This window comes from Mustela erminea, chromosome 21 (genome assembly GCF_009829155.1).
Source record: "Mustela erminea isolate mMusErm1 chromosome 21, mMusErm1.Pri, whole genome shotgun sequence".
NCBI lineage: Eukaryota > Metazoa > Chordata > Mammalia > Carnivora > Mustelidae > Mustela > Mustela erminea.
This window is the reverse complement of record NC_045634.1, coordinates 18,039,756-18,061,512: the sequence shown is the minus strand read 5'-3', so window position 1 is coordinate 18,061,512 and position 21,757 is coordinate 18,039,756. Positions and strand designations below refer to the sequence as shown.

The following is a 21,757-nucleotide window of genomic DNA, read 5'->3' as shown; positions in this document are numbered from 1 at the left end:
CCAAATATTTTCAAATTTAAAAATAACCATAATTACAAAGAATAGAGATTAGAAATAAAATGATGTGGTTGGACTTGTATAATATAAATAAAATGAATTTTTTTTGGATGCATTAATAAAAACTGAGTGTTGATTGGAAACTCTGGATTTTTCGCTGGCTTTCCTTCTCTGCACTATACTCTCTTAAAAGAATTTATGTGTACAGAGAAAGAGAGAGTAGTGAGGCAAAATTTTAATAATAAAACAACAGATCATTATAACCAACCTTGTCATACAGTTAATATAAAGAAAGGTATCTAATTCTATATCCAGTACATTTCCTGGCACATAACAGATATGTCATGAATATAAAAGTAATGATTAATACATCCTAAAATGAAAATTGTGTTGTAAACTCTAACAATACACTATCTCATAAAATTACAGTTTTCATGTAACACGGGCTTTAATTTTTTGAAACTAAGTATTTCATTGCTTTGTTACCCTTTCATTACCTCTATCAAGATGTAGTCTATCCAGACTTCCACCAAACACTTCTTTTTTTTTTTTTAAGATTTTATTTATTTATTTGACAGACAGAGATCACAAGCAGGCAGAGAAGCAGGCAGAGAGAGAGGAGGAAGCAGGCTCCCCACTGAGCAGAGAGCCCGAAGCGGGGCTCCATCCCAGGACCCTGGGATCATGAACTGAGCCGAACGTAGAGGCTTTAAACCACTGAGCCACCCAGGCGCCCCCCACCAAACACTTCTTGATCAAAAACAGTACATATTTCTTTCATTTTCATTTTTTGATATCCTTTTAATTAGGAGTTGACTTTCTAAAATGAAATAATTAACTGGCAATTTATAGCATATATCTTATCCATGCAAATGTTTCAGGGTAGATAATGGAACGGCTATATATTGGTTATCTTTATTTATTTGCAATTTTTAACTTTAAAATCTTGCCATGTTAAAGCTAACTTGGCAAAAGATTCATACTATATTTTAAGATCTCATTAGAAAAGCCTTTTCTTTCTTTCATAAGACATAGCTAATGGATATTTATATTCTTTTAGTCTAGTGCTTACAACACATCCGGGGCCTTAGCTACTCCTTGAAAAACACTGCAATAGTTGGAGAAGCTGAATTTATGTACAACAGAATGGAAAGGTGACAAAGCTAATTTGCTTCCCCAAAACAAAGATTTTGAGAGTTAAACTAAACAAATTAAGAACATTCAAATTTAAAGAAAAAAAAAAGAACATTCAAATGTCACTATGATCACTTTATTAATTTATATTAAGGAATACAATTATTTATATAAATTAATCATAAAAGTTTGAGAACTTCAAAGATTCAAATATAAACAGAATCAGGAATTTGATAAATGAATACCTTTGTATGGGAATAACAGAGATTTTCCAAATTACATTAAATGCACTATGTGGGGTCTTTTTTTGTTTGATTTTCTTTGATTATTCTTGAGGTATTTTTAAATTAACATATAATATATTATTTGCTTCTCTTGAAGTATTTTTTTTTAATTTTTTATTTTTTATAAACATATGTTTTTATCCCCAGGGGTACAGGTCTGTGAAGTATTTTTATTTATATTAGTAAGAAATGAAGATTAAAAAATAGGAGATTTAGGTCTCTTTTATTTGTTAGGAATAGGAAAGGAAAATCAAGTTTGAGGGAAAGAGGAAAATACTGAGTTTTGAGAAATGAGGGAATGGATAAAATAAAAGGATATTACTTTTTGAAAGTAGTATGGCAAGGACAAAAGGGGTTTAATGATCTGAGGGTTCTGATAGGTATATATGTGTTCAGGTGTGAGGTTATTTTAAAGTTACCTCATCTTGTGTTTTGGGGGGCGTCTTGCAGGAGCCACTCTAACCCAAGCTGTATGTACAAATTGCCTTTCTTAACTGTAATGCAGTGTTTAATAAAACTCTTAAGTGTGTTTCTGTTTAAAGTATTCAAATTTGTCATCTCTTAAGCACAACAAAAAATGAATGTTAACCCATGGGTACTAGTAAAATCCATCAAATCTCTCTCCCCACAAAACCCCACAAAACTTCTAAATCTTGGTGCTTCTCAGGATCCACTCTAAAAATAAGGTAGCATTTTAGATGGGATCTCAATAGAGACTCTCCTGCCTCCCTTGAAAAGATTTCCAAATCTAAGTCACTGTCAGTGATTGAGGAATTTATACATTTAAAATAATCTCAAAGGAACTATCTTTATTTTAAGGTGTAGTAGTTTTGATATTTATTATATAAACATACATAATATGTTTTTTGTTTTTTTTAATTTTTTAATATTATAGTATCGGTGGATGTTTAAACTTATAGTAATGCTAAATCTCTTACCTGAAATAATAGTCGGCCAACCATCAACATCATCATCATAATTTATTATTTATATATATTACATATTATTATTATTTATTGTTAGTAGTAGTAGTATTCCTCTAAAACACCAATCCTGTTTCCATAAGAAAGCCTTTAAACTTAATTGTCTGCCCCATCTGGAATGCTCATTCCCAGGATCTTTATATGGCTGGATCCTTCTCAACGTTCAGATCTATGAATAAATCTTTCCTTTCCAGAAAAACCTTCTCTGATTATTCAGTCAAACATATAATACCCCCCCACATCAACCTCTATCCTTGGACACTTTTATGTTCTTTGATGCACTTAGCACTTTCTCAAACCATGTTATTTATTTGGCCACATGTTATTTGTCTTTTTCTATTAGAATAGCAAACTAAGAGAAAGAACCTTCTTTATCTTTATATTTATTTATTTATTTATTTATTTATTTGACAGACAGAGATCACAAGTAGGCAGAGAGGCAGGCAGAGAGAAAGAGGGGGAAGCAGGCTCCCCACTGAGCAGAGCGCCCGATGCGGGGCTCAATCCCAGGACCCTGAGATTGAGACCCAAGTAGAAGCAGAGGCTTTAACCCACTGAGTCACCCAGGCACCCCAAGAAACTTCCTTATCTGTAGCACTTACTCTGCACCTGAATTTCTTAAAACAATGTTTGAAAAATAGTATACACTCAGTACTCTTTAATGTCATTGAAGGAATAGAGGCATTTAGGGATAAAGTCAATGTGTGATTATTATCTTATTCTTTGGTAGAAGTTAGAGGTTAAGATCTTGAGGGCTCTAACATCACCAGCTAAGTTTGGATCCTCACCCAGTATCTACCATTTGTGTGGCTTTCAGTTTGCTAATGCTCAAAAGGGAAAGAAAAAAAAAAAAAAAAAAGAAAGAAACACTGCTGTATTGGATTAGTAAATGCACGTAAACTAGTTATTGTGTACAGCAAAAAGGAACTCAATACATAATTTTTCTTTGCTCCTAATAACAAAAAAAACCAAGTAATCTTATTGCTATAGTAATATATGAAGGATTTTGTAGATTAGAAAAATCAAAGCAAAAGAATTGAGATTATACACCATGATTCTATTGTTCACTGAAGACATTAGAAATGACACATTCTAAATTAACTATAAAAGGCAGGGCATACATAGAAAAAAAAAGTAAATCAGTCCATAATGCCCTTGAATTGCAGAAAAACAAAAGATCAAAAAAAAATGACTGGGAATCCAGCCAACAGCCTAAATACAGCATTTTTCATCTACTTGTGAAATTACAATGTAAAAGCTCAGTAAAAAAAGCAAGATTATGCATATTCATACCCTGGTTCAGTGAGGATGATAAATGAAACATAGCCACAAAATCATTCACTGAATATGACATGATTGCATTCTTTTTCATAGTTACCTGAAAACAAAAATTATGATGTAAAATCCTATTATGTTTTCAGAAGAAAAGAGTTTAAAAATCAAAATGAAAGCAAAAATGGAATACACATTTTAAAAATTCTCAAATGTTACATGATTTCAATGTACTTTTTTTTTTTTTGCTTTTTTAATTAAGAAAATTGGATTGAAACAAAAATCTTACAAGAATATGAGTAGTTATACTAATTCCCTGAAGATTTCAGAAATTTAGATCTGGTAATGCTTAATAAATAACCCAAATTATCTTTTTTAATATTTTAATATGTTTTCCAAATAAAAATTAGATAGTCTTTAAAAGTATTTAGTTTATGGCACCTGGGTGGCTCAGTCGTTAGGCATCTGCCTTCAGCGCAGGTCATGATCCCAGGATCCTGGGATCGAGCTCCACATTGGGCTCCGTGCTCAGCAGAAAGCCTGCTTCTCCCTCTCCCACTCCCCCTCCTTGTGTTCCCTCTCCCACTGTGCCTTTCTCTGTCAAATAAATAAATTAATTAAATCTTTAAAAAAAAAGAGTACTAATATAACCTTTTTTTGTGGTACTTAGCATATAATAGTATTAGTTTGATGAATGTTCAAATTTTTTTGTTAAAAAAACATTGCACTATATGAAAGTGATGAGGCTTTGATGATACATTATAGTAATAACTCATCAAAACAACAGCACTTTGTGCCATATATTAAATATATCCCCCAAATTCTCATCTTTCCAATAGCAATTTAAAAAATCTTTTACCAGAAACTCCTTTTTGTTTAGATTAGCTCTATACATTTAACCCTACACATTCATATTTTCCTTTCTTTTTTTCTACCAAGGATTTTATTAGACAAGATTTTATTGCCCAGGTAGATTCTTCTTTTTATTCTTCTGATTGCCTGAATACTATTTCTCTTTTTTTTAAATTGAGGTACTATTGAGATACAACATTATATGAATTTCAGGTAGTGATTTGATATTTATATCAACTGTGAAATTGTTACCACAGTAAGTTCACTTAACATTCAACACCATAATACAGTAACAGTCACCTTACAGGCAATACAATGGCACTAAATTCATATCTCTCAATAGTTACCCTGAATGTTAATGGGCTAAATGCCCCTGTCAAAAGACACAGGGTATCAGAATGGATAAAAAAACAAAACCCATCTATATGTTGCCTCCAAGAAACTCATTTTAAGCCCGAAGACACCTCCAGATTTAAAGTGAGGGGGTGGAAAAGAATTTACCATGCTAATGGACATCAGAAGAAAGCAGGAGTGGCAATCCTTATATCAGATCAATTAGATTTTAAGCCAAAGACTATAATAAGAGATGAGGAAGGACACTATATCATACTCAAAGGGTCTGTCCAACAAGAAGATTTAACAATTTTAAATATCTATGCCCCCAACGTGGGAGCAGCCAACTATATAAACCAATTAATAACAAAATCAAAGAAACACATCAACAATAATACAATAATAGTAGGGGACTTTAACACTCCCCTCACTGAAATGGACAGATCATCCAAGCAAAAGATCAGCAAGGAAATAAAGGCCTTAAACGACACACTGGACCAGATGGACATCACAGATATATTCAGAATATTTCATCCCAAAGCAACAGAATACACATTCTTCTCTAGTGCACATGGAACATTCTCCAGAATAGATCACATCCTCGGTCCTAAATCAGGACTCAACCGGTATCAAAAGATTGGGATCATTCCCTGCATATTTTCAGACCACAATGCTCTAAAGCTAGAACTCAACCACAAAAGGAAGTTTGGAAAGAACCCAAATACATGGAGACTAAACAGCATCCTTCTAAAGAATGAATGGGTCAACCGGGAAATTAAAGAAGAATTGAAAAAAATCATGGAAACAAATGATAATGAAAATACAACGGTTCAAAATCTGTGGGACACAACAAAGGCAGTCCTGAGAGGAAAATATATAGCGGTACAAGCCTTTCTCAAGAAACAAGAAAGGTCTCAGGTACACAACCTAACCCTACACTTAAAGGAGCTGGAGAAAGAACAAGAAAGAAACCCTAAGCCCAGCAGGAGAAGAGAAATCATAAAGATCAGAGCAGAAATCAATGAAATAGAAACCAAAAAACAATAGAACAAATCAACGAAACTAGGAGCTGGTTCTTTGAAAGAATTAATAAAATTGATAAACCCCTGGCCCGACTCATCAAAAAGAAAAGAGAAAGGACCCAAATAAATAAAATCATGAATGAAAGAGGAGAGATCACAACTAACACCAAAGAAATACAAACTATTATAAGAACATACTATGAGCAACTCTACGCCAATAAATTTGACAATCTGGAAGAAATGGATGCATTCCTAGAAACATATAAACTACCACAACTGAACCAGGAAGAAATAGAAAGCCTGAACAGACCCATAACCAGTAAGGAGATTGAAACAGTCATTAAAAATCTCCAAACAAACAAAAGCCCAGGGCCAGACGGCTTCCCGGGGGAATTCTACCAAACATTTAAAGAAGAACTAATTCCTATTCTCCTGAAACTGTTCCAAAAAATAGAAATGGAAGGAAAACTTCCAAACTCATTTTATGAGGCCAGCATCACCTTGATCCTAAAACCAGACAAGGATCCCACCAAAAAAGAGAGCTATAGACCGATATCCTTGATGAACACAGATGCGAAAATACTCAACAAAATACTAGCCAATAGGATTCAACAGTACATTAAAAAGATTATTCACCACGACCAAGTGGGATTTATTCCAGGGCTGCAAGGTTGGTTCAACATCCGCAAATCAATCAATGTGATACAACACATCAATAAAAGAAAGAACAAGAACCATATGATACTCTCAATAGATGCTGAAAAAGCATTTGATAAAGTACAGCATCCCTTCCTGATCAAAACTCTTCAAAGTGTAGGGATAGAGGGCACATACCTCAATATCATCAAAGCCATCTATGAAAAACCCACCGCAAATATCATTCTCAATGGAGAAAAACTGAAAGCTTTTCCGCTAAGGTCAGGAACACGGCAGGGATGTCCATTATCACCACTGCTATTCAACATAGTACTAGAGGTCCTAGCCTCAGCAATCAGACAACAAAAGGAAATTAAAGGCATCCAAATCGGCAAAGAAGAAGTCAAATTATCACTCTTCGCAGATGATATGATACTATATGTGGAAAACCCAAAAGACTCCACTCCAAAACTGCTAGAACTTATACAGGAATTCAGTAAAGTGTCAGGATATAAAATCAATGCACAGAAATCAGTTGCATTTCTCTACACCAACAGCAAGACAGAAGAAAGAGAAATTAAGGAGTCAATCCCGTTTACAATTGCACCCAAAACCATAAGATACCTAGGAATAAACCTAACCAAAGAGACACAGAATCTATACTCAGAAAACTATAAAGTACTCATGAAAGAAATTGAGGAAGACACAAAGAAATGGAAAAATGTTCCATGCTCCTGGATTGGAAGAATAAATATTGTGAAAATGTCTATGCTACCTAAAGCAATCTACACATTTAATGCAATTCCTATCAAAGTACCATCCATCTTTTTCAAAGAAATGGAACAAATAATGCTAAAATTTATATGGAACCAGAAAAGACCTCGAATAGCCAAAGGGATATTGAAAAAGAAAGCCAACGTTGGTGGCATCACAATTCCGGACTTCAAGCTCTATTACAAAGCTGTCGTCATCAAGACAGCATGGTACTGGCACAAAAACAGACACATAGATCAATGGAACAGAATAGAGAGCCCAGAAATAGACCCTCAACACTATGGTCAACTAATCTTCGACAAAGCAGGAAAGAATGTCCAATGGCAAAAAGACAGCCTCTTCAATAAATGGTGCTGGGAAAATTGGACAGCCACATGCAGAAAAATGAAATTGGACCATTTCCTTACACCACACACAAAAATAGACTCAAAATGGATGAAGGACCTCAATGTGCGAAAGGAATCCATCAAAATCCTTGAGGAGAACACAGGCAGCAACCTCTTCGACCTCAGCCGCAGCAATATCTTCCTAGGAACAACGCCAAAGGCAAGGGAAGCAAGGGCAAAAATGAACTATTGGGATTTCATCAAGATCAAAAGCTTTTGCACAGCAAAGGAAACAGTTAACAAAATCAAAAGACAACTGACAGAATGGGAGAAGATATTTGCATACGACATATCAGATAAAGGACTAGTGTCCAGAATCTATAAAGAACTTAGCAAACTCAACACCCAAAGAACAAATAATCCAATCAAGAAATGGGCAGAGGACATGAACAGACATTTCTGCAAAGAAGACATCCAGATGGCCAACAGATACATGAAAAAGTGTTCCATATCACTCGGCATCAGGGAAATACAAATCAAAACCACAATGAGATATCACCTCACACCAGTCAGAATGGCTAAAATCAACAAGTCAGGAAATGACAGATGCTGGCGAGGATGCGGAGAAAGGGGAACCCTCCTCCACTGTTGGTGGGAATGCAAGCTGGTGCAGCCACTCTGGAAAACAGCATGGAGGTTCCTCAAAATGTTGAAAATAGAACTGCCCTATGACCCAGCAATTGCACTATTGGGTATTTACCCTAAGGATACAAACGTAGTGATCCAAAGGGGCACATGCACCCGAATGTTTATAGCAGCAATGTCCACAATAGCCAAACTATGGAAAGAACCTAGATGTCCATCAACAGATGAATGGATCAAGAAGATGTGGTATATATACACAATGGAATACTATGCAGCCATCAAAAGAAATGAAATCTTGCCATTTGCGACAACATGGATGGAACTAGAGCGTATCATGCTTAGCGAAATAAGTCAAGCAGAGAAAGACAACTATCATATGATCTCCCTGATATGAGGAAGTGGTGATGCAACATGGGGGCTTAAGTGGGTAGGAGAAGAATAAATGAAACAAGATGGGATTGGGAGGGAGACAAACCATAAGTGACTTTTAATCTCACAAAACAAACTGAGGGTTGCTGGGGGGAGGGGGTTTGGGAGAAGGGGGTGGGATTATGGACATTGGGGAGGGTATGTGCTTTGGTGAGTGCTGTGAAGTGTGTAAACCTGGTGATTCACAGACCTTTACCCCTGGGGATAGAGTATTATGCCTCCATCAGAAAGGATGAATACCCAACTTTTGTAGCAACATGGACGGGACTGGAAGAGATTATGCTGAGTGAAATAAGTCAAGCAGAGAGAGTCAACTATCATATGGTTTCACTTATTTGTGGAGCACAACAAATAGCATGGAGGACATGGGGACTTAGAGTGGAGAAGGGAGTTGGGGGAAATTGGAAGGGGAGGTGAACCATGAGAGACTATGGACTCTGAAAAACAATCTGAGGGTTTTGAAGGGACGGGGGATGGGAGGTTGGGGTACCAGGTGGTGGGTATTATAGAGGGCACGGATTGCATGGAGCACGGGGTGTGGTGCAAAAATAATGAATACTGTTATGCTGGAAATAAAAATAAAAAAAAAAAAATAAAGAGAAAAGAAAATGCAAATCAAAAAAAAAAAAAAAAAAAAAAAAAAATACAACACCATAAAAAAACAAGTAAATTTTTTTCTCATGTTAAGAAATTTTAAGATTTACTCTCTTGGCAACTTTCAAATATGCACTACAATATTATTGACTATAGTCACAAAATTCCATGATTTATATATTTTATAACTAGACATTTGTACCTTTTAACACCCCCTCACCATCTCACCAGTTTGGATATGCAACCACCATCTTCCCTTTAGCAACCACCATTGGAGTTTTCTGTATATATGAGTTTTGTTCTTTTTTTATATATAAAACTTTCACATATAAATAAAGTCATATGATATGTTTTTCTCTGTCTGACTTCCTTAATTTAGTATAATACCCTCAAGTTTCATCTTTATTGTTGCAAATGATATCACTCTTTTTATAGCTGAGTAGTATGCGATTATATATATGTAGACACACATCACACACCCCCCACAAAGAAACACACTACATCTTCTTTATCTAATCATTCATTGATGGACACAGGTTGTTTCCATTTATGGACTATTATAAATAATGCTGCAATAAACATAGGGGTGCATATACCTTTTGTAATTAGTGTTCTTATTTTCTTTGCATAAATATCCAGAAGTAAACTGCTGACTCACATGATCATTCTATTTTTATATTTTTGAAGAATTCTTGTTTGCTTTTGTTGTTGTTCTTTAGTTTTCATTTCTGGTTTTTTTGTTTCATTTTAGTTTTTAATTATAGCTATCCTTAAATGTGTGAGATAATATCTCATTAAGGTTTTGATTTGCATCATTTCCCTGATGACTATTGATGTTAAGTATCTTTCCAGGTATCTGTTGACCACCTTGATGTCTTCTTTGGAAAAATGTCTATTCAGATCCTCCACCCATCTGATCAGATGGGTTTTGTTTTTTGGCTATTGAATTGTATGAGTTCTTTATATATCTTGGATATTAAGCCCTTACTGGTTATTTGATTTGCAAATATTTCTTGTATTTACTAGGTTGCCTTTTCATTTTGCTCATGGTGTCTTTTAGGATGCAGAAGTTTATTAGTTTGATATAATCCCATTTGTTTATGTTTGCTTTTGTTGCCTTTGCTTTAGGCATCAGATCAGCAAAATCATTGACAAAAATGATGTCAAGAATTTTACCTCCTATGTTTTCTAGGAGTTTTATAATTTTATGGGTTGTGTTTAAGTTAATAGTAACATAGTAACATGACTATTTTTTAAAGGTTTTTTTTATTTATTTACTTGAGAGTGAGAGAGAGAGAGCACAGAGGGAGAAGCAGACTCCTTGCTGAGCAGAGAGCTGGATGCACGGCTTGGTCCCAGGACCCTGAGATCAGGACCCAAGCCAAAGGCAGACACTTAACTGACTGAGCCATTCAGGTGCCTCTGTTTTAGGTTTTATATTCAAGTCTTCAATCCATAGAGTTAATTCTATGGTATAGAATGTCTATGGTATAAGATAGGGATCCACTTTTATTCTTTTGCATGCTACACAATTTTCCCTATAGTATTTTTTTGAAGACTACCCTTTCCCTATTGTTTATTTATTACATATTAATAAATCAATTAGCCACATATATATGGGTTTATTTCTGGAGTCTCTATTCCATTCTATCAATCTACATATCTTGCTTTTATGCCAATACCATACCATTTTGTTTAGTATAGTTTTGTAATATGGTTTGAAATGAGAGAGAGTGATGTCTCCAACTTTGCTCTAAGAGGCTCTTTTGTAGTTTCACATAATAAAAATTTTAAGGTTGTTTTATTTCTGTGGAAAATATCATTGGGTTTTGATTGGGGTGTCACTGAATCCACAGATTACTTTGAGTATTATGGGCATTTTAACAATATTAATTCTTCCAGTCTGTGAGCATAAAATATCCTTCCATTTATCTGTGTTTTCTTCAATTTCTTTTATCAATGTCTGATAGTTTACAGTGTGCAGGTCTTTTACAACCTTTTTACAACCTTAAACTTCCCCTACTTTTTTTTTTCTTTTTAATGTAATTTTTTTTTAAAGATTTTATTTATTTATTTGACAGAGAGAGATTACAAGTAGGCAGAGAGGCAGGCAGAGAGAGAGAGAGGAGGAAGCAGGCTCCCTGCTGAGCAGAGAGCCCGATGCGGGACTCGATCCCAGGACCCTGAGATCATGACCTGAGCCGAAGGCAGCGGCTTAACCCACTGAGCCACCCAGGCGCCCCGTCTTTTTAATGTAATTGTAAAAAGAATTGTTTGTTTTCAGACAGTTTATTTTCAGTATATAAAAATGCACCTGATTTTGTGGATTTTTGTACCCTACAACTTTAATGAATTTGATTATTAGTTCTCAGAACTTTTTAGTAGAGTTTTTAGGGTTTTTATATATAAAATCATGTCATTCACAAATAGTGACATTTCACTTCTTCCTTTCAAATTCTGATGCCATTCTTTCTTTTTTTTTTTTTTTTTGCCTAATTGCTCTCACTAGGATGTTTAATACTATGATGAATAAAAGTGGTGTTAATGGAGATCATTACTTTGTTCTTGATCTTTCATTTATTTCTACTCTGATCTCTGTTATTTCCTGTTTTCTACTAACTTTGGCTCCATTTGTTATTCTTTTCGTACTGTCCTTAAGTATAAGGTTAGATTTTTAATCTGAAATTTTTCTCATTTCCTGAAGCAGGCCTATATTGACATGAACTTTTTTTAGAATTATTTTTCCTATGCCCCATAGATTTTGGGATGCTATATTTCTATTTTCATTTGTCTCAATGTATTTGTTCTTATTTCTCCTTTGTTTATTTCATTGGCACAATTGTTCAGAAGGACATTATAAATATGTTCTGTGTGTATCAAATGTGCTGGATGAGGCTAATATTTATCAATTTTCTGTCTCAATGATCTATTCATTGATGTAAGTTAGGCATTAACGCCCCTTACTATTAATTTATTGCTTTCAATTTCTCCCTTTAGGTCTTTCAATATTTGCTTTTGTATATTTAGGTACTCTTATGTTGAATGCATATTTACAAATGCTATATTCTCTTGTTGGATTGACCCTTTTACAATAATGCAATGTCTTTTTTAGTTGTTGTTTTTAGAGACACTTTTGATTAAAGCCCATTTTGTTTGATATAAGTACAGGTACAACAGCTTTATTTTGTGTTGACCTCATGTGGACCAATTTTTTTTCATCTCTTCACTTTCAGTCTGTGTGTGTTCTTACATCTGAAGTGTGTCTCTTGTAGGCAGCATTTAAATGCTCTTGTTTTTTCCATCCCTTCAGTCATTCTATATCTTTTGATTAGAGAGTTTATTCCATTTACATTTTTTTCCACTTACATTTAAAGTAATCATTAATAGGCATGCATTTATTGTCATTTTGTTCATTGTTTTTTGGCCATTTTGTAGTTCCTCTCTGGTCATTTTTCTCTGTTTAGTTCTCTTTTGGTTTGATGACTCTCTTTAGTATTGTGCTTAGATTCCTTTATCATAATCTTGTATCTATTTACTACTATAGGTTTTTGCTTTGTGGTTTTCATGAGGCTCACATATAATAGCATATATATATATATATATATATATATATATACATATATGCCTATTTTAAGTTAATGTAACTTCAGTTCTAATTCATTCTAAAGCTATATTTCTACTCCCTATGTTTTATGTTTTTGAGTCACATTTGACATCTTTTTATTTTGTATATTCCTTTAATTATTGTGGTTATATTTAGTTTTACTATTTTTATCTTCTAACTTTCCTACTAACCCTACAAATGATTTATCCACTACCTTTATTATACATTTGCCTTCACCACTGAGATTTTCACTTCCTTATGTTTTCTTGTTACTAATCAGTACCCTACCTTTCAGCTTAAAGAAGTCTCTTTAACATTTTTTACAAGGACATTTTAACCTTTAAAACCTTTAGTTTTTACTTTTCTGGAAAACTTTTTATCTTTATTTCAATTCTGAATGATAACCTTGCCACACAGAGTATTCTTGGTTTGAAGTATTTTCCTTTCAGTGCTTCAAATAAATCATACCACTCTCTTCTTACCTACAGGGTTTCTGCTAAAAAAAATCTGCTCATAACCTTATATGAGTTCTCCTATACATAAAAAAAAAATTGCTTTTCTCTTTCTCCTTTTAAAAATCTCTCTTTAACTATTGGCATTTTAATCATAGTGTGCCTTTGTGTGGGTCTCTTTAGGTTTATCTTATTTGAAACTCTGGGCTTCCTGAAACTGAACATCTGTTTCCTTGCCCAGGTAAGGGAAGTTTTCAGCCATTATTTTTTCAAATAATTTTTCTGGCTCTTCCTCTCTTTCTCCTCCTATGATACAAATGTTATTTTAACTTGATGTGAAAATAGTGCCCTTAAACTAACTTGCTATTTTTCAATCTTTTTTTTGGGGGGGGGGGCTTGTTGTGTGAGTTCTGATGCTCTACTAGATCATTGATCTTTTCTTCTGCTCATCTAGTCAGCTACTGAAACCCTCTAGTATATTTTTCAGTTCATTGATTCTATTCGTCAGCTGTGTGACTTCTGTTGGTACTTTACTATTTTTTCTGTCTCTTTGCTGAAGTTTTCCCTGTGTTTATCCATTTTTCTCCCAAGTTTGGTGAATATCTTTAGGATCATTACTCTGAACTTCGTATCAGGTAAATTATGTATCTTCATTTTATTAAGAGCTTTTTTCCCTGAGGCTTTATCTTGTTCTTGCATTTGGAACATATTCCTCTATTTCCTCTTTCTGCTTTACTGTGTTTGTTTCTATGTATTAAGTGAAATAAGTACCTCTCCCAGTCTTGAAGAAGTGGACTTTTGTAGGAGATAAACCTTATTGTTCAATCTTGCCCTAGCTCTTGGTTATCTCTCAAATCTTTGTGATTGTCAATAAATCATGATTTATTCTTTTTTTAATTTAATTTTATTATTTGTGTGTGTGTGTTCCAAAATTCATTGTTTATGCACCTCACCCATGATTTATTCTTGACAAGTTCCAATTGTTGAAGTTGTGCCAAGACCTGTTGGTGTTCCAAAGTGTGAGAGTCTCAGTCAGCACCTAGTTTTTGGCTGACTGGAAGCCAAAACCTCAGGCAACAGCTTTAAAGTATGAAAATATATATAGTCCTGTGGGACCCCAGTCATAAATCCTGCTGGCCTCTAGAGCAAATTATCTGGAGTTATCCCCTTGGTGTCAGTTGCAAAAATCAGAGTTCTAGACAAATGTATATGTTCCTTTCTGGGAGTTACCAGCAAGCCACAGCAAGAATGAGGGTAAGTGAAAAGATGTAGTCCACTGGCCCACATTTCCTGAGAGTGCCTCTTTAGCATCTAGGTGTATGGCAAACCAGAATCCTGACTCTTGGGCCAAGGCTCCTGGATAAGTAGATAGGCTTCTTTTAAATGAAGACTGGGGATGTGTTCAGTCTTGTGTGTCATGCCCTGGGTGTGACAATCTGCCACAAACTCTTTCTTCAGTTGTTTCAGTCCCATGAGACCCAAGACCAGAAGTCCCCTATCCAACAGAGCTAGGTTATTAAGGAGCATCCATTGTGTAGACTGCATATGCCCACTGATTTTCGCAAGGCAGTGGGGAGCAGAGGGTCATGCATTCATGACAGCTTTAGTGGGTGAACAGGAAACTGCAGTATCTACATGTACCTGCCTGCACTAGCAAAGTAGGGAAAAGACACAAAATGGCACTTTCTAGCACCTCTGTCCCTTGAGAGAGTCCCAATAGGCCTCTGGTCAATAAAATTAACAAAGGAATCTTTACATATAATCTAAATGCTTTTCAAACTGCTGCTTTTGTGTGGGGCCTCACTTCAAGTGAGTGTATGCAAACCCTTAAGAGCAGTGTCTCAGCTCCCTATAGCCTTTTGGATCTCCTAAATTTTAGACCCATTGTTTTTCAAAGTTGGACATTATGAGGCTCATCTCTAGTACAGATTCTAAGAGTTAGGATGTCTATTGTGGGACATGAACCCCTTGGTTCAGGGTAAAACTTAGTATTCATGAGATGCTTCTCGATGTGTGTCACTATGCCACAGGTGGGGTTTTTGGTGAGACCATGTCTCTACCTCTTCTACCCATGTCAATGTGGCCTTTTTAAGTTGTTTTTGGTAAAGAAGCAGTTCAGCCAGTTTTCAGGTCTTTTTCAGAGGGAATTGTCCCATATACGGTTATAGATTTGGTGTGTCTGTTGAAGATAGTTGAGTTCAGGATCTTCCTATGTTTCCATCTTGGACTGCCCTGCTCCCCAGACATTCATTTTTATATATACACATATCCCTATTTGTGACTGGCAAAGAAAATTCAGGTGAACAAATATAGCAAGAGTAAGTAGATCAACATGAATATGAAAGGGTGGTTACCTATAAGTTTGTATATATTTTTTATAAACAAAAATAATTCATAACAATTGTAGAAAATTTCAGAAGTATAGGAAATTACAAAGAAAATAATAGTTGCCCATACCCACACCAGATATAAATAGCAAAATATGTTATGTTATACCCCTCAAATCTTTTTTCTCTTAAATTATTCTCAATATATTCTTTTATAACTATATAACATACATAATTATATAGATCTAAGCACACAAATAATTCTATCAAATATATAAATATTCTATACACTGTAAATGTTAAATAATAGAAATGAATATATAAATGTTAAAATAATTGGATTCATTTAAAAAATACTGTTGTATAACCCAATTTCTTCACTTAAAGCTATAGGATCATCTCCTTTTCAAATAAATATGGATAGCCAACACATTTTTAAATGAATTAATTTAAATTAATGGAAAATTGAAAGTTATTTAAACAATTATCAGTTTTCACTTTTAATATAAGATACTAACACCCTTGCATATGTAACCTATGCTCAAAAGTGCATTTCATATTATTTCTTCAGAATAAATTTCCAGTTGTAAAGTTATTTGAATATAGAGAATGTGTAAGAATGTAAAACTCGTTCCAAAAACTATACTCAAAATACATTTATATCCTTGTCACAGTTTGGGTTCTCTGGAAGCAGATGCTAAAGTTGAGTTGGTGGTACAAGATATTTCCTAGGAATTAATAGCTGTAAAAGGAAGGGGGGGCAGCAGCAATGAACAGAAGAGGTTGATAGCAGTGTGGGTCCAACATTTATTTATTTTTTTCCTTTTCTTTTTTCAGTGCCTATTAATGTTCTTTGCTCTTCTTTCTTTTGATGTGTTCATCTTATTTTTTTAGGAGTTTAGCATGTATTAAAGATATTAAACTTTTTTTTTCATTGTATTTTGCAAGTAATTATCCAGGCCCACTTATATTGTTAATAGTACAATCTATTTTAGGCAATATTAACCTATCTTTAACACCAATTTTATATGCTATTATAAAGATTTACCTTATTTTCAAACTTGCTATTTCTTGGAAATGAGTATTAATAAATTTTGTATGTTTTAACTTGTTACTTTACTGCACTTTCTTATCACCTCAAAGAATTTCTGAATGGATTCTCATGATTTCTAGGTATGCAAACTTAGTATGTATAAACTTTACCTCTTCTTAAACATCAATTATGTGGTAACATTTCATTCTGATACAGCCTGGCGCCATAATGAAATGACACATTGGGGAAATCTGGGAGGAAGGAATGAGTGTATTTTGCTTGTCTGAAGGATGTGAACATTTGTTGCTAGTTGATGAGACTAGGATGGGCTGTGGACTCGCAGAATGGCCAGAGCAACGCTTCTGTCTCCATATGCTCATCTAAGATGTTGCCACTCCTCCCTCAAGAGGTGGGGGTACTCTCCCCTCCCTGAACTCAGGAAAAAAACACTCTGACAATCTCTACAATTACACTCCTAGATAAATGACCCTTATTTCCAAGGCCAGGTTATCAACAGTGGCTTGGTTTTTACCTAGCTGTTTTTCTTAGGATGCTTTCCCGTGGAGCTTCTAAACTCAGTCCACATAAAAAGGCCACTCATGAGTGGTGTGACCAATAATCACTGGTTAAATGTGCATACAAGACAAAAATATTCTATTTTAATGCTTTTGTCCTTGAATTTTATTTCATCTTCTATTATTGTTCTTCTTTATTTCTGTTCAAATGACGTGTGTTTTATCATTAGAAATCTAGTGAGTTCTTTTCACATAGATTATAAAGCATAAATTGGATCTTAATTTCTGACACCATCTAAATATATCTGTCTTTAGTAGGAGAGTGTAACTTGCATTGACTGCTATGATTCCTATGTCTGAGCTTCATTCTCTTCATAATTTCATAATGTTCTAACATTTAAATGTGTGACTAAATTTATCACTTTTGTTATATGAATTATATTATTATGGATTTTATTTAATGGGTTACTGACATGTCACTCAATTTTTAATTTTTCTAGAAGTTGTATTCAACTTAAAAAAAAAAAACACATTTGTTGGGGCGCTTGGGTGGCTCAGTGGGTTAAAGCCTCTGCCTTTGGCTCAGGTCATGATCTCAGGGTCCTGGGATCGAGCCCCACATCGAGCTCTCTGCTCAGCGGGGAGCCTGCTTCCCTTCCTCTCTCTCTGCTTGCCTCTCTGCCTACTTGTGATCTTTGTCTGTCACATAAATAAATAAAAACTTAAAAAAAAAACATTTGTCTTTTGATTTCTTTACGTGTGTCAATATCTAAATGATACTTACTGACTTTCAACCCTATATAAAAATTAGTAATTGGTTATCACTTATTATTTATCAAAGCTAGCCACATTGCTAGGCATATTATGAGTAGGTTTCTTGATCATCATAGAAAGCTTATGAGATGGATGTTGTTTTTATTTCTATTTATCTTCAGGGAAATTAAGTAACTTGTCAAGATCACAAAGATTCACTCAATGAGAAAACTGGAATTCTAATAAAATTTGTCACATTCCAAGCTACAAGTTCTTAATCACTACATACTACTGGTATAATTTACATTTTTCCTTCACCAAAGCAACTTCATTTGCTCACATGGAGAATATCTCATCACACACCTCAAACATCACCTCTCCACACACACACAGAATATGAAATTCTCTCTGATTTCCTAAATATGATCAGTTGTTCTTTTCTGTGCTTCCACATCACTTGTTTCATAAATCTGTGAATATTTGTCATGATGTTTTGTAACCAGTGGTTGTCCTTCCTGCTTCTTGAACTACATACTGAGTTCTACTTACTCTGCTTTCTCAATGTCTGTCATGATCATTTACCCATAATAGGTCATGGGGTGAGTCTTACCAAATAAATGAATGATTGAATATATTGTTCTGGAAATAATAATAACTGGAAATACACAACCAAGAGAGGCCTCAAATATGCCTGTGTTAAAATCAAATTTTATCAGTATTTAATACACTTCATGATAGGAAATCCAGTTTGAAGCAAATTTATGTTATTAATTATTTAATGTGGGTAATATAGAACTGTTATGATTGTTTCTATGCTTATGCAGATTGCTTTTGGTGATAAAATTATGGAAAGTGGGCTATACTGAAATAAAATGAAAGTACCAAAATATTCTGATCACCATGCTGAAGGGACCTTAGTGAATAGTGTTCTAGCAAAAGCAATGCATATTGACATTTGTTTAAAAAAAAAAAAAAGAGAGAGAGTGAGAGAGAAAAGAAGTGAGGTGCCTAATTCTGTAACCTCAATGGAATTTTAATTTCATTTCAATTTCACTCACCATTAACTGCAGGCAGGTTGACTCTTCTTGAAGACAGGAGGAGTAGAATCACTTGAAACAGATGGAGCTATTGGAGGGCTCTGAAGGGGGAGCTGAAGCATTTCTTCTATAAAGTCCCACTGTCAAAGATCATTTTCAGTTAATACTACAGACTCTGCTGTACTGCATTGTAATGCTTTCAATTACATTTATAGTGCTTATAATTATAATTATAGTTTTATAGTTTAGAGAACAAATGATTCAAAATAATTTTCATTGAAATTACTATCTATTAAAGCAGAAGACCTTATTTAAGAAATTAACCTTTGTATAGAAATATGAACAAGGAGTGATTAAAGAATTGCTCATCATTCACGTCTACCTCAGATATTATCTCATTCAAAAGCGTTCTGACTCCCATGCATTCTACACACTGGTAATGAACTAGATGAGTTACGCTTAAATTCTTCATGTAGATGATAAACTACTGAGAACAAGATTTCTAATGTCTTATGACACACATTTTATTTTGTTGACGTTAGTGTCCCTTAGTCATGAACATATTAGATCCTCAAATCTCCCAACATGCTATAATGACAATGTATTTATCATATAGTTAATAAATCATCTGAGAATTTCATATTTTGCCTTCCTATAACAAATAATGTTTTATATCACACTATAAATATATATAAAAAACATACCATAACATTTAGCCTGATTGGCAAGCAAAAAGTGGTCCTATTTTAATATTTTCAAAATAATTAAGCATTAAACAATAAGGACATTATCAATAGTAATAATATGTGAATAGAATTATTTCATTTATAATTGAAGACTATGAATCTTAATTTATGTAAAGCTTCTACATTTTTGTTGGCCATTACTGCCTTTTCCTTACAAAATACAATACAGTTTTTTAAAGTTGGGTCAGTGAGACTTTGAAGCTCATACACTATTTCTTTAAATTAAAAAATAATTTGATGTGAAACAGTGTTTTCACAAAACTTTTAAAGTTTATTAGCTTATAATCTTCTGACATACATATTTTTGTAGTTTATATCAGAAAATTATAGTGAAAGAAACCAGTATCACCCATAGTTCTAACACAGAGCAATAAATACCACTATTTTTTTACTGTAATGTTATATTTAAGATATATTTAAAACAACTTTTATTTTTCCACAAAAATGTTGAAAACATTAACTTAAAAATACACATACATTTCTAAGTTTAATTAAAGTACCCAAAGTTTTCACTTTGATTTACTAGATGATTTTATTTGAAGTCATTTACTTTGGTTCTTAAAGTCCTAAAATATCATATTTAATTTTTCTAATTACCAAAGTAATAAAAACCTATCTGGGAAATACAGAAAACGTTAAAAGGCAAACTAAAAATTTAATTGTTATTTGATATTAAAGGCTTTGACTATAAAGAATTCTAGAATTGTTTTAACAAAAACATCTCCATTTCTATATTCCAAAAGACAAAAAAACCAATGCAGTCAAAATTGTTGAGTAAAAATTGAACCACTAAAATTAACAGGTCCAAAAAATAAAATTAGCACATACAAACCTGTAGATATCACACAAGTAAAGGTAAACCTTTGGAATAACAAAAGCAATATTTAAGTCTGTCTGTATAGTATTCTCTATATTGAGCCACTATGGTATGGCTTTAATGAATGTCTGAATATATTCTATTAGTCTTCTGCTAAACTTCTGGGAGATGTGGTGAGGTGGATCTTTCATAGAGAATGTCTCAAGATAGGTAACAGACTTCCCTGAAGTCATGATTCCCCAAGAACAAATAATGTTTGTTCATTAAAGATTGTAGATACAGGCTTGAAGCTTGGCCGCCATCAAGAACAACACAGTAACTATTTGGACCAGGAAGTTCATGACCAACCGACTACTTCAGTGCAAACAAATGGTTATTGATGTCCTTCATCCTGGAAAGACAACAGTACCTAAGACAGAAATTCGGAAAAAACTAACCAAAATGTACAAGACCACACCAGATGTCATATTTGTATTTGGATTCAGAACCCATTTTGGTGGTGGCAAGACAACTGGCTTTGGCATGATTTATGATTCCTTGGATTATGCAAAGAAAAATGAACCCAAACATAGACTTGCAAGACATGGTCTGTATGAGAAGAAAAAGACCTCAAGAAAACAGTGAAAAGAACGCAAGAACAGAATGAAGAAAGTCAGGGGGACTGCGAAAGCCAATGTTGGTGCTGGCAAAAAGTGAGCTGGAGATTGGACAACAGAAGGAGTAAAGATGCTGCAGTGGCTTTATCTGTGGTGATTGTGCAGATTTTTCATGAGAGGATTAATAAACTAAGAACGTTAAAAAAAAGATTGTACATACATACATATATAATGCATGCATGTATAAATGCAGATACATATAAATACAGATAGACTTTATAATCTCCCTCATTAAATCATTCCAAGACTTAGTTTTTTTGATGTTGAAGAATTTTATTTTTTTCTTATGATGAGGTAAGAATCTGCACACTTAAATTCAGGTATCGTCCTTTTACTTCCTAAGAACACAAATCTTTTATACATTAAGACACAGGTTAGATATAGATAAAACCACAAAAGGAGTAAATTATGTCTTTCACCTTGTCTTTTCTCATTTTTGGCTTACTCTTTTCTTTCTCATATCCAAGAATTTCCCAAAACCTTTTCCTCATAGTCCCAACCACTAAGGTGAAGAACAGATATCAGAATTAGTGAAT

The 21,757-nt window shown here is 33.9% G+C and overlaps 1 protein-coding gene across 1 annotated transcript; it reads left to right on the top strand.

The window, feature by feature from the left end:
* The first annotated feature begins 20,889 nt into the window (after positions 1-20,889).
* Positions 20,890-21,369, top strand: LOC116581907 (40S ribosomal protein S24-like). Its single transcript, XM_032329223.1, has one exon. It carries the CDS (start codon positions 20,905-20,907, stop codon positions 21,187-21,189), a length of 285 nt encoding a protein of 94 aa, XP_032185114.1. The 5' UTR covers positions 20,890-20,904; the 3' UTR covers positions 21,190-21,369.
* The last annotated feature ends 388 nt before the right edge of the window (positions 21,370-21,757 follow it).

What these genes read in the sequence shown, in the direction of transcription:
- LOC116581907 (XM_032329223.1), top strand. Translation starts at nt 20,905, where the DNA reads ATGACCAACCGACTACTTCAGTGCAAACAAATGGTTATTGATGTCCTT.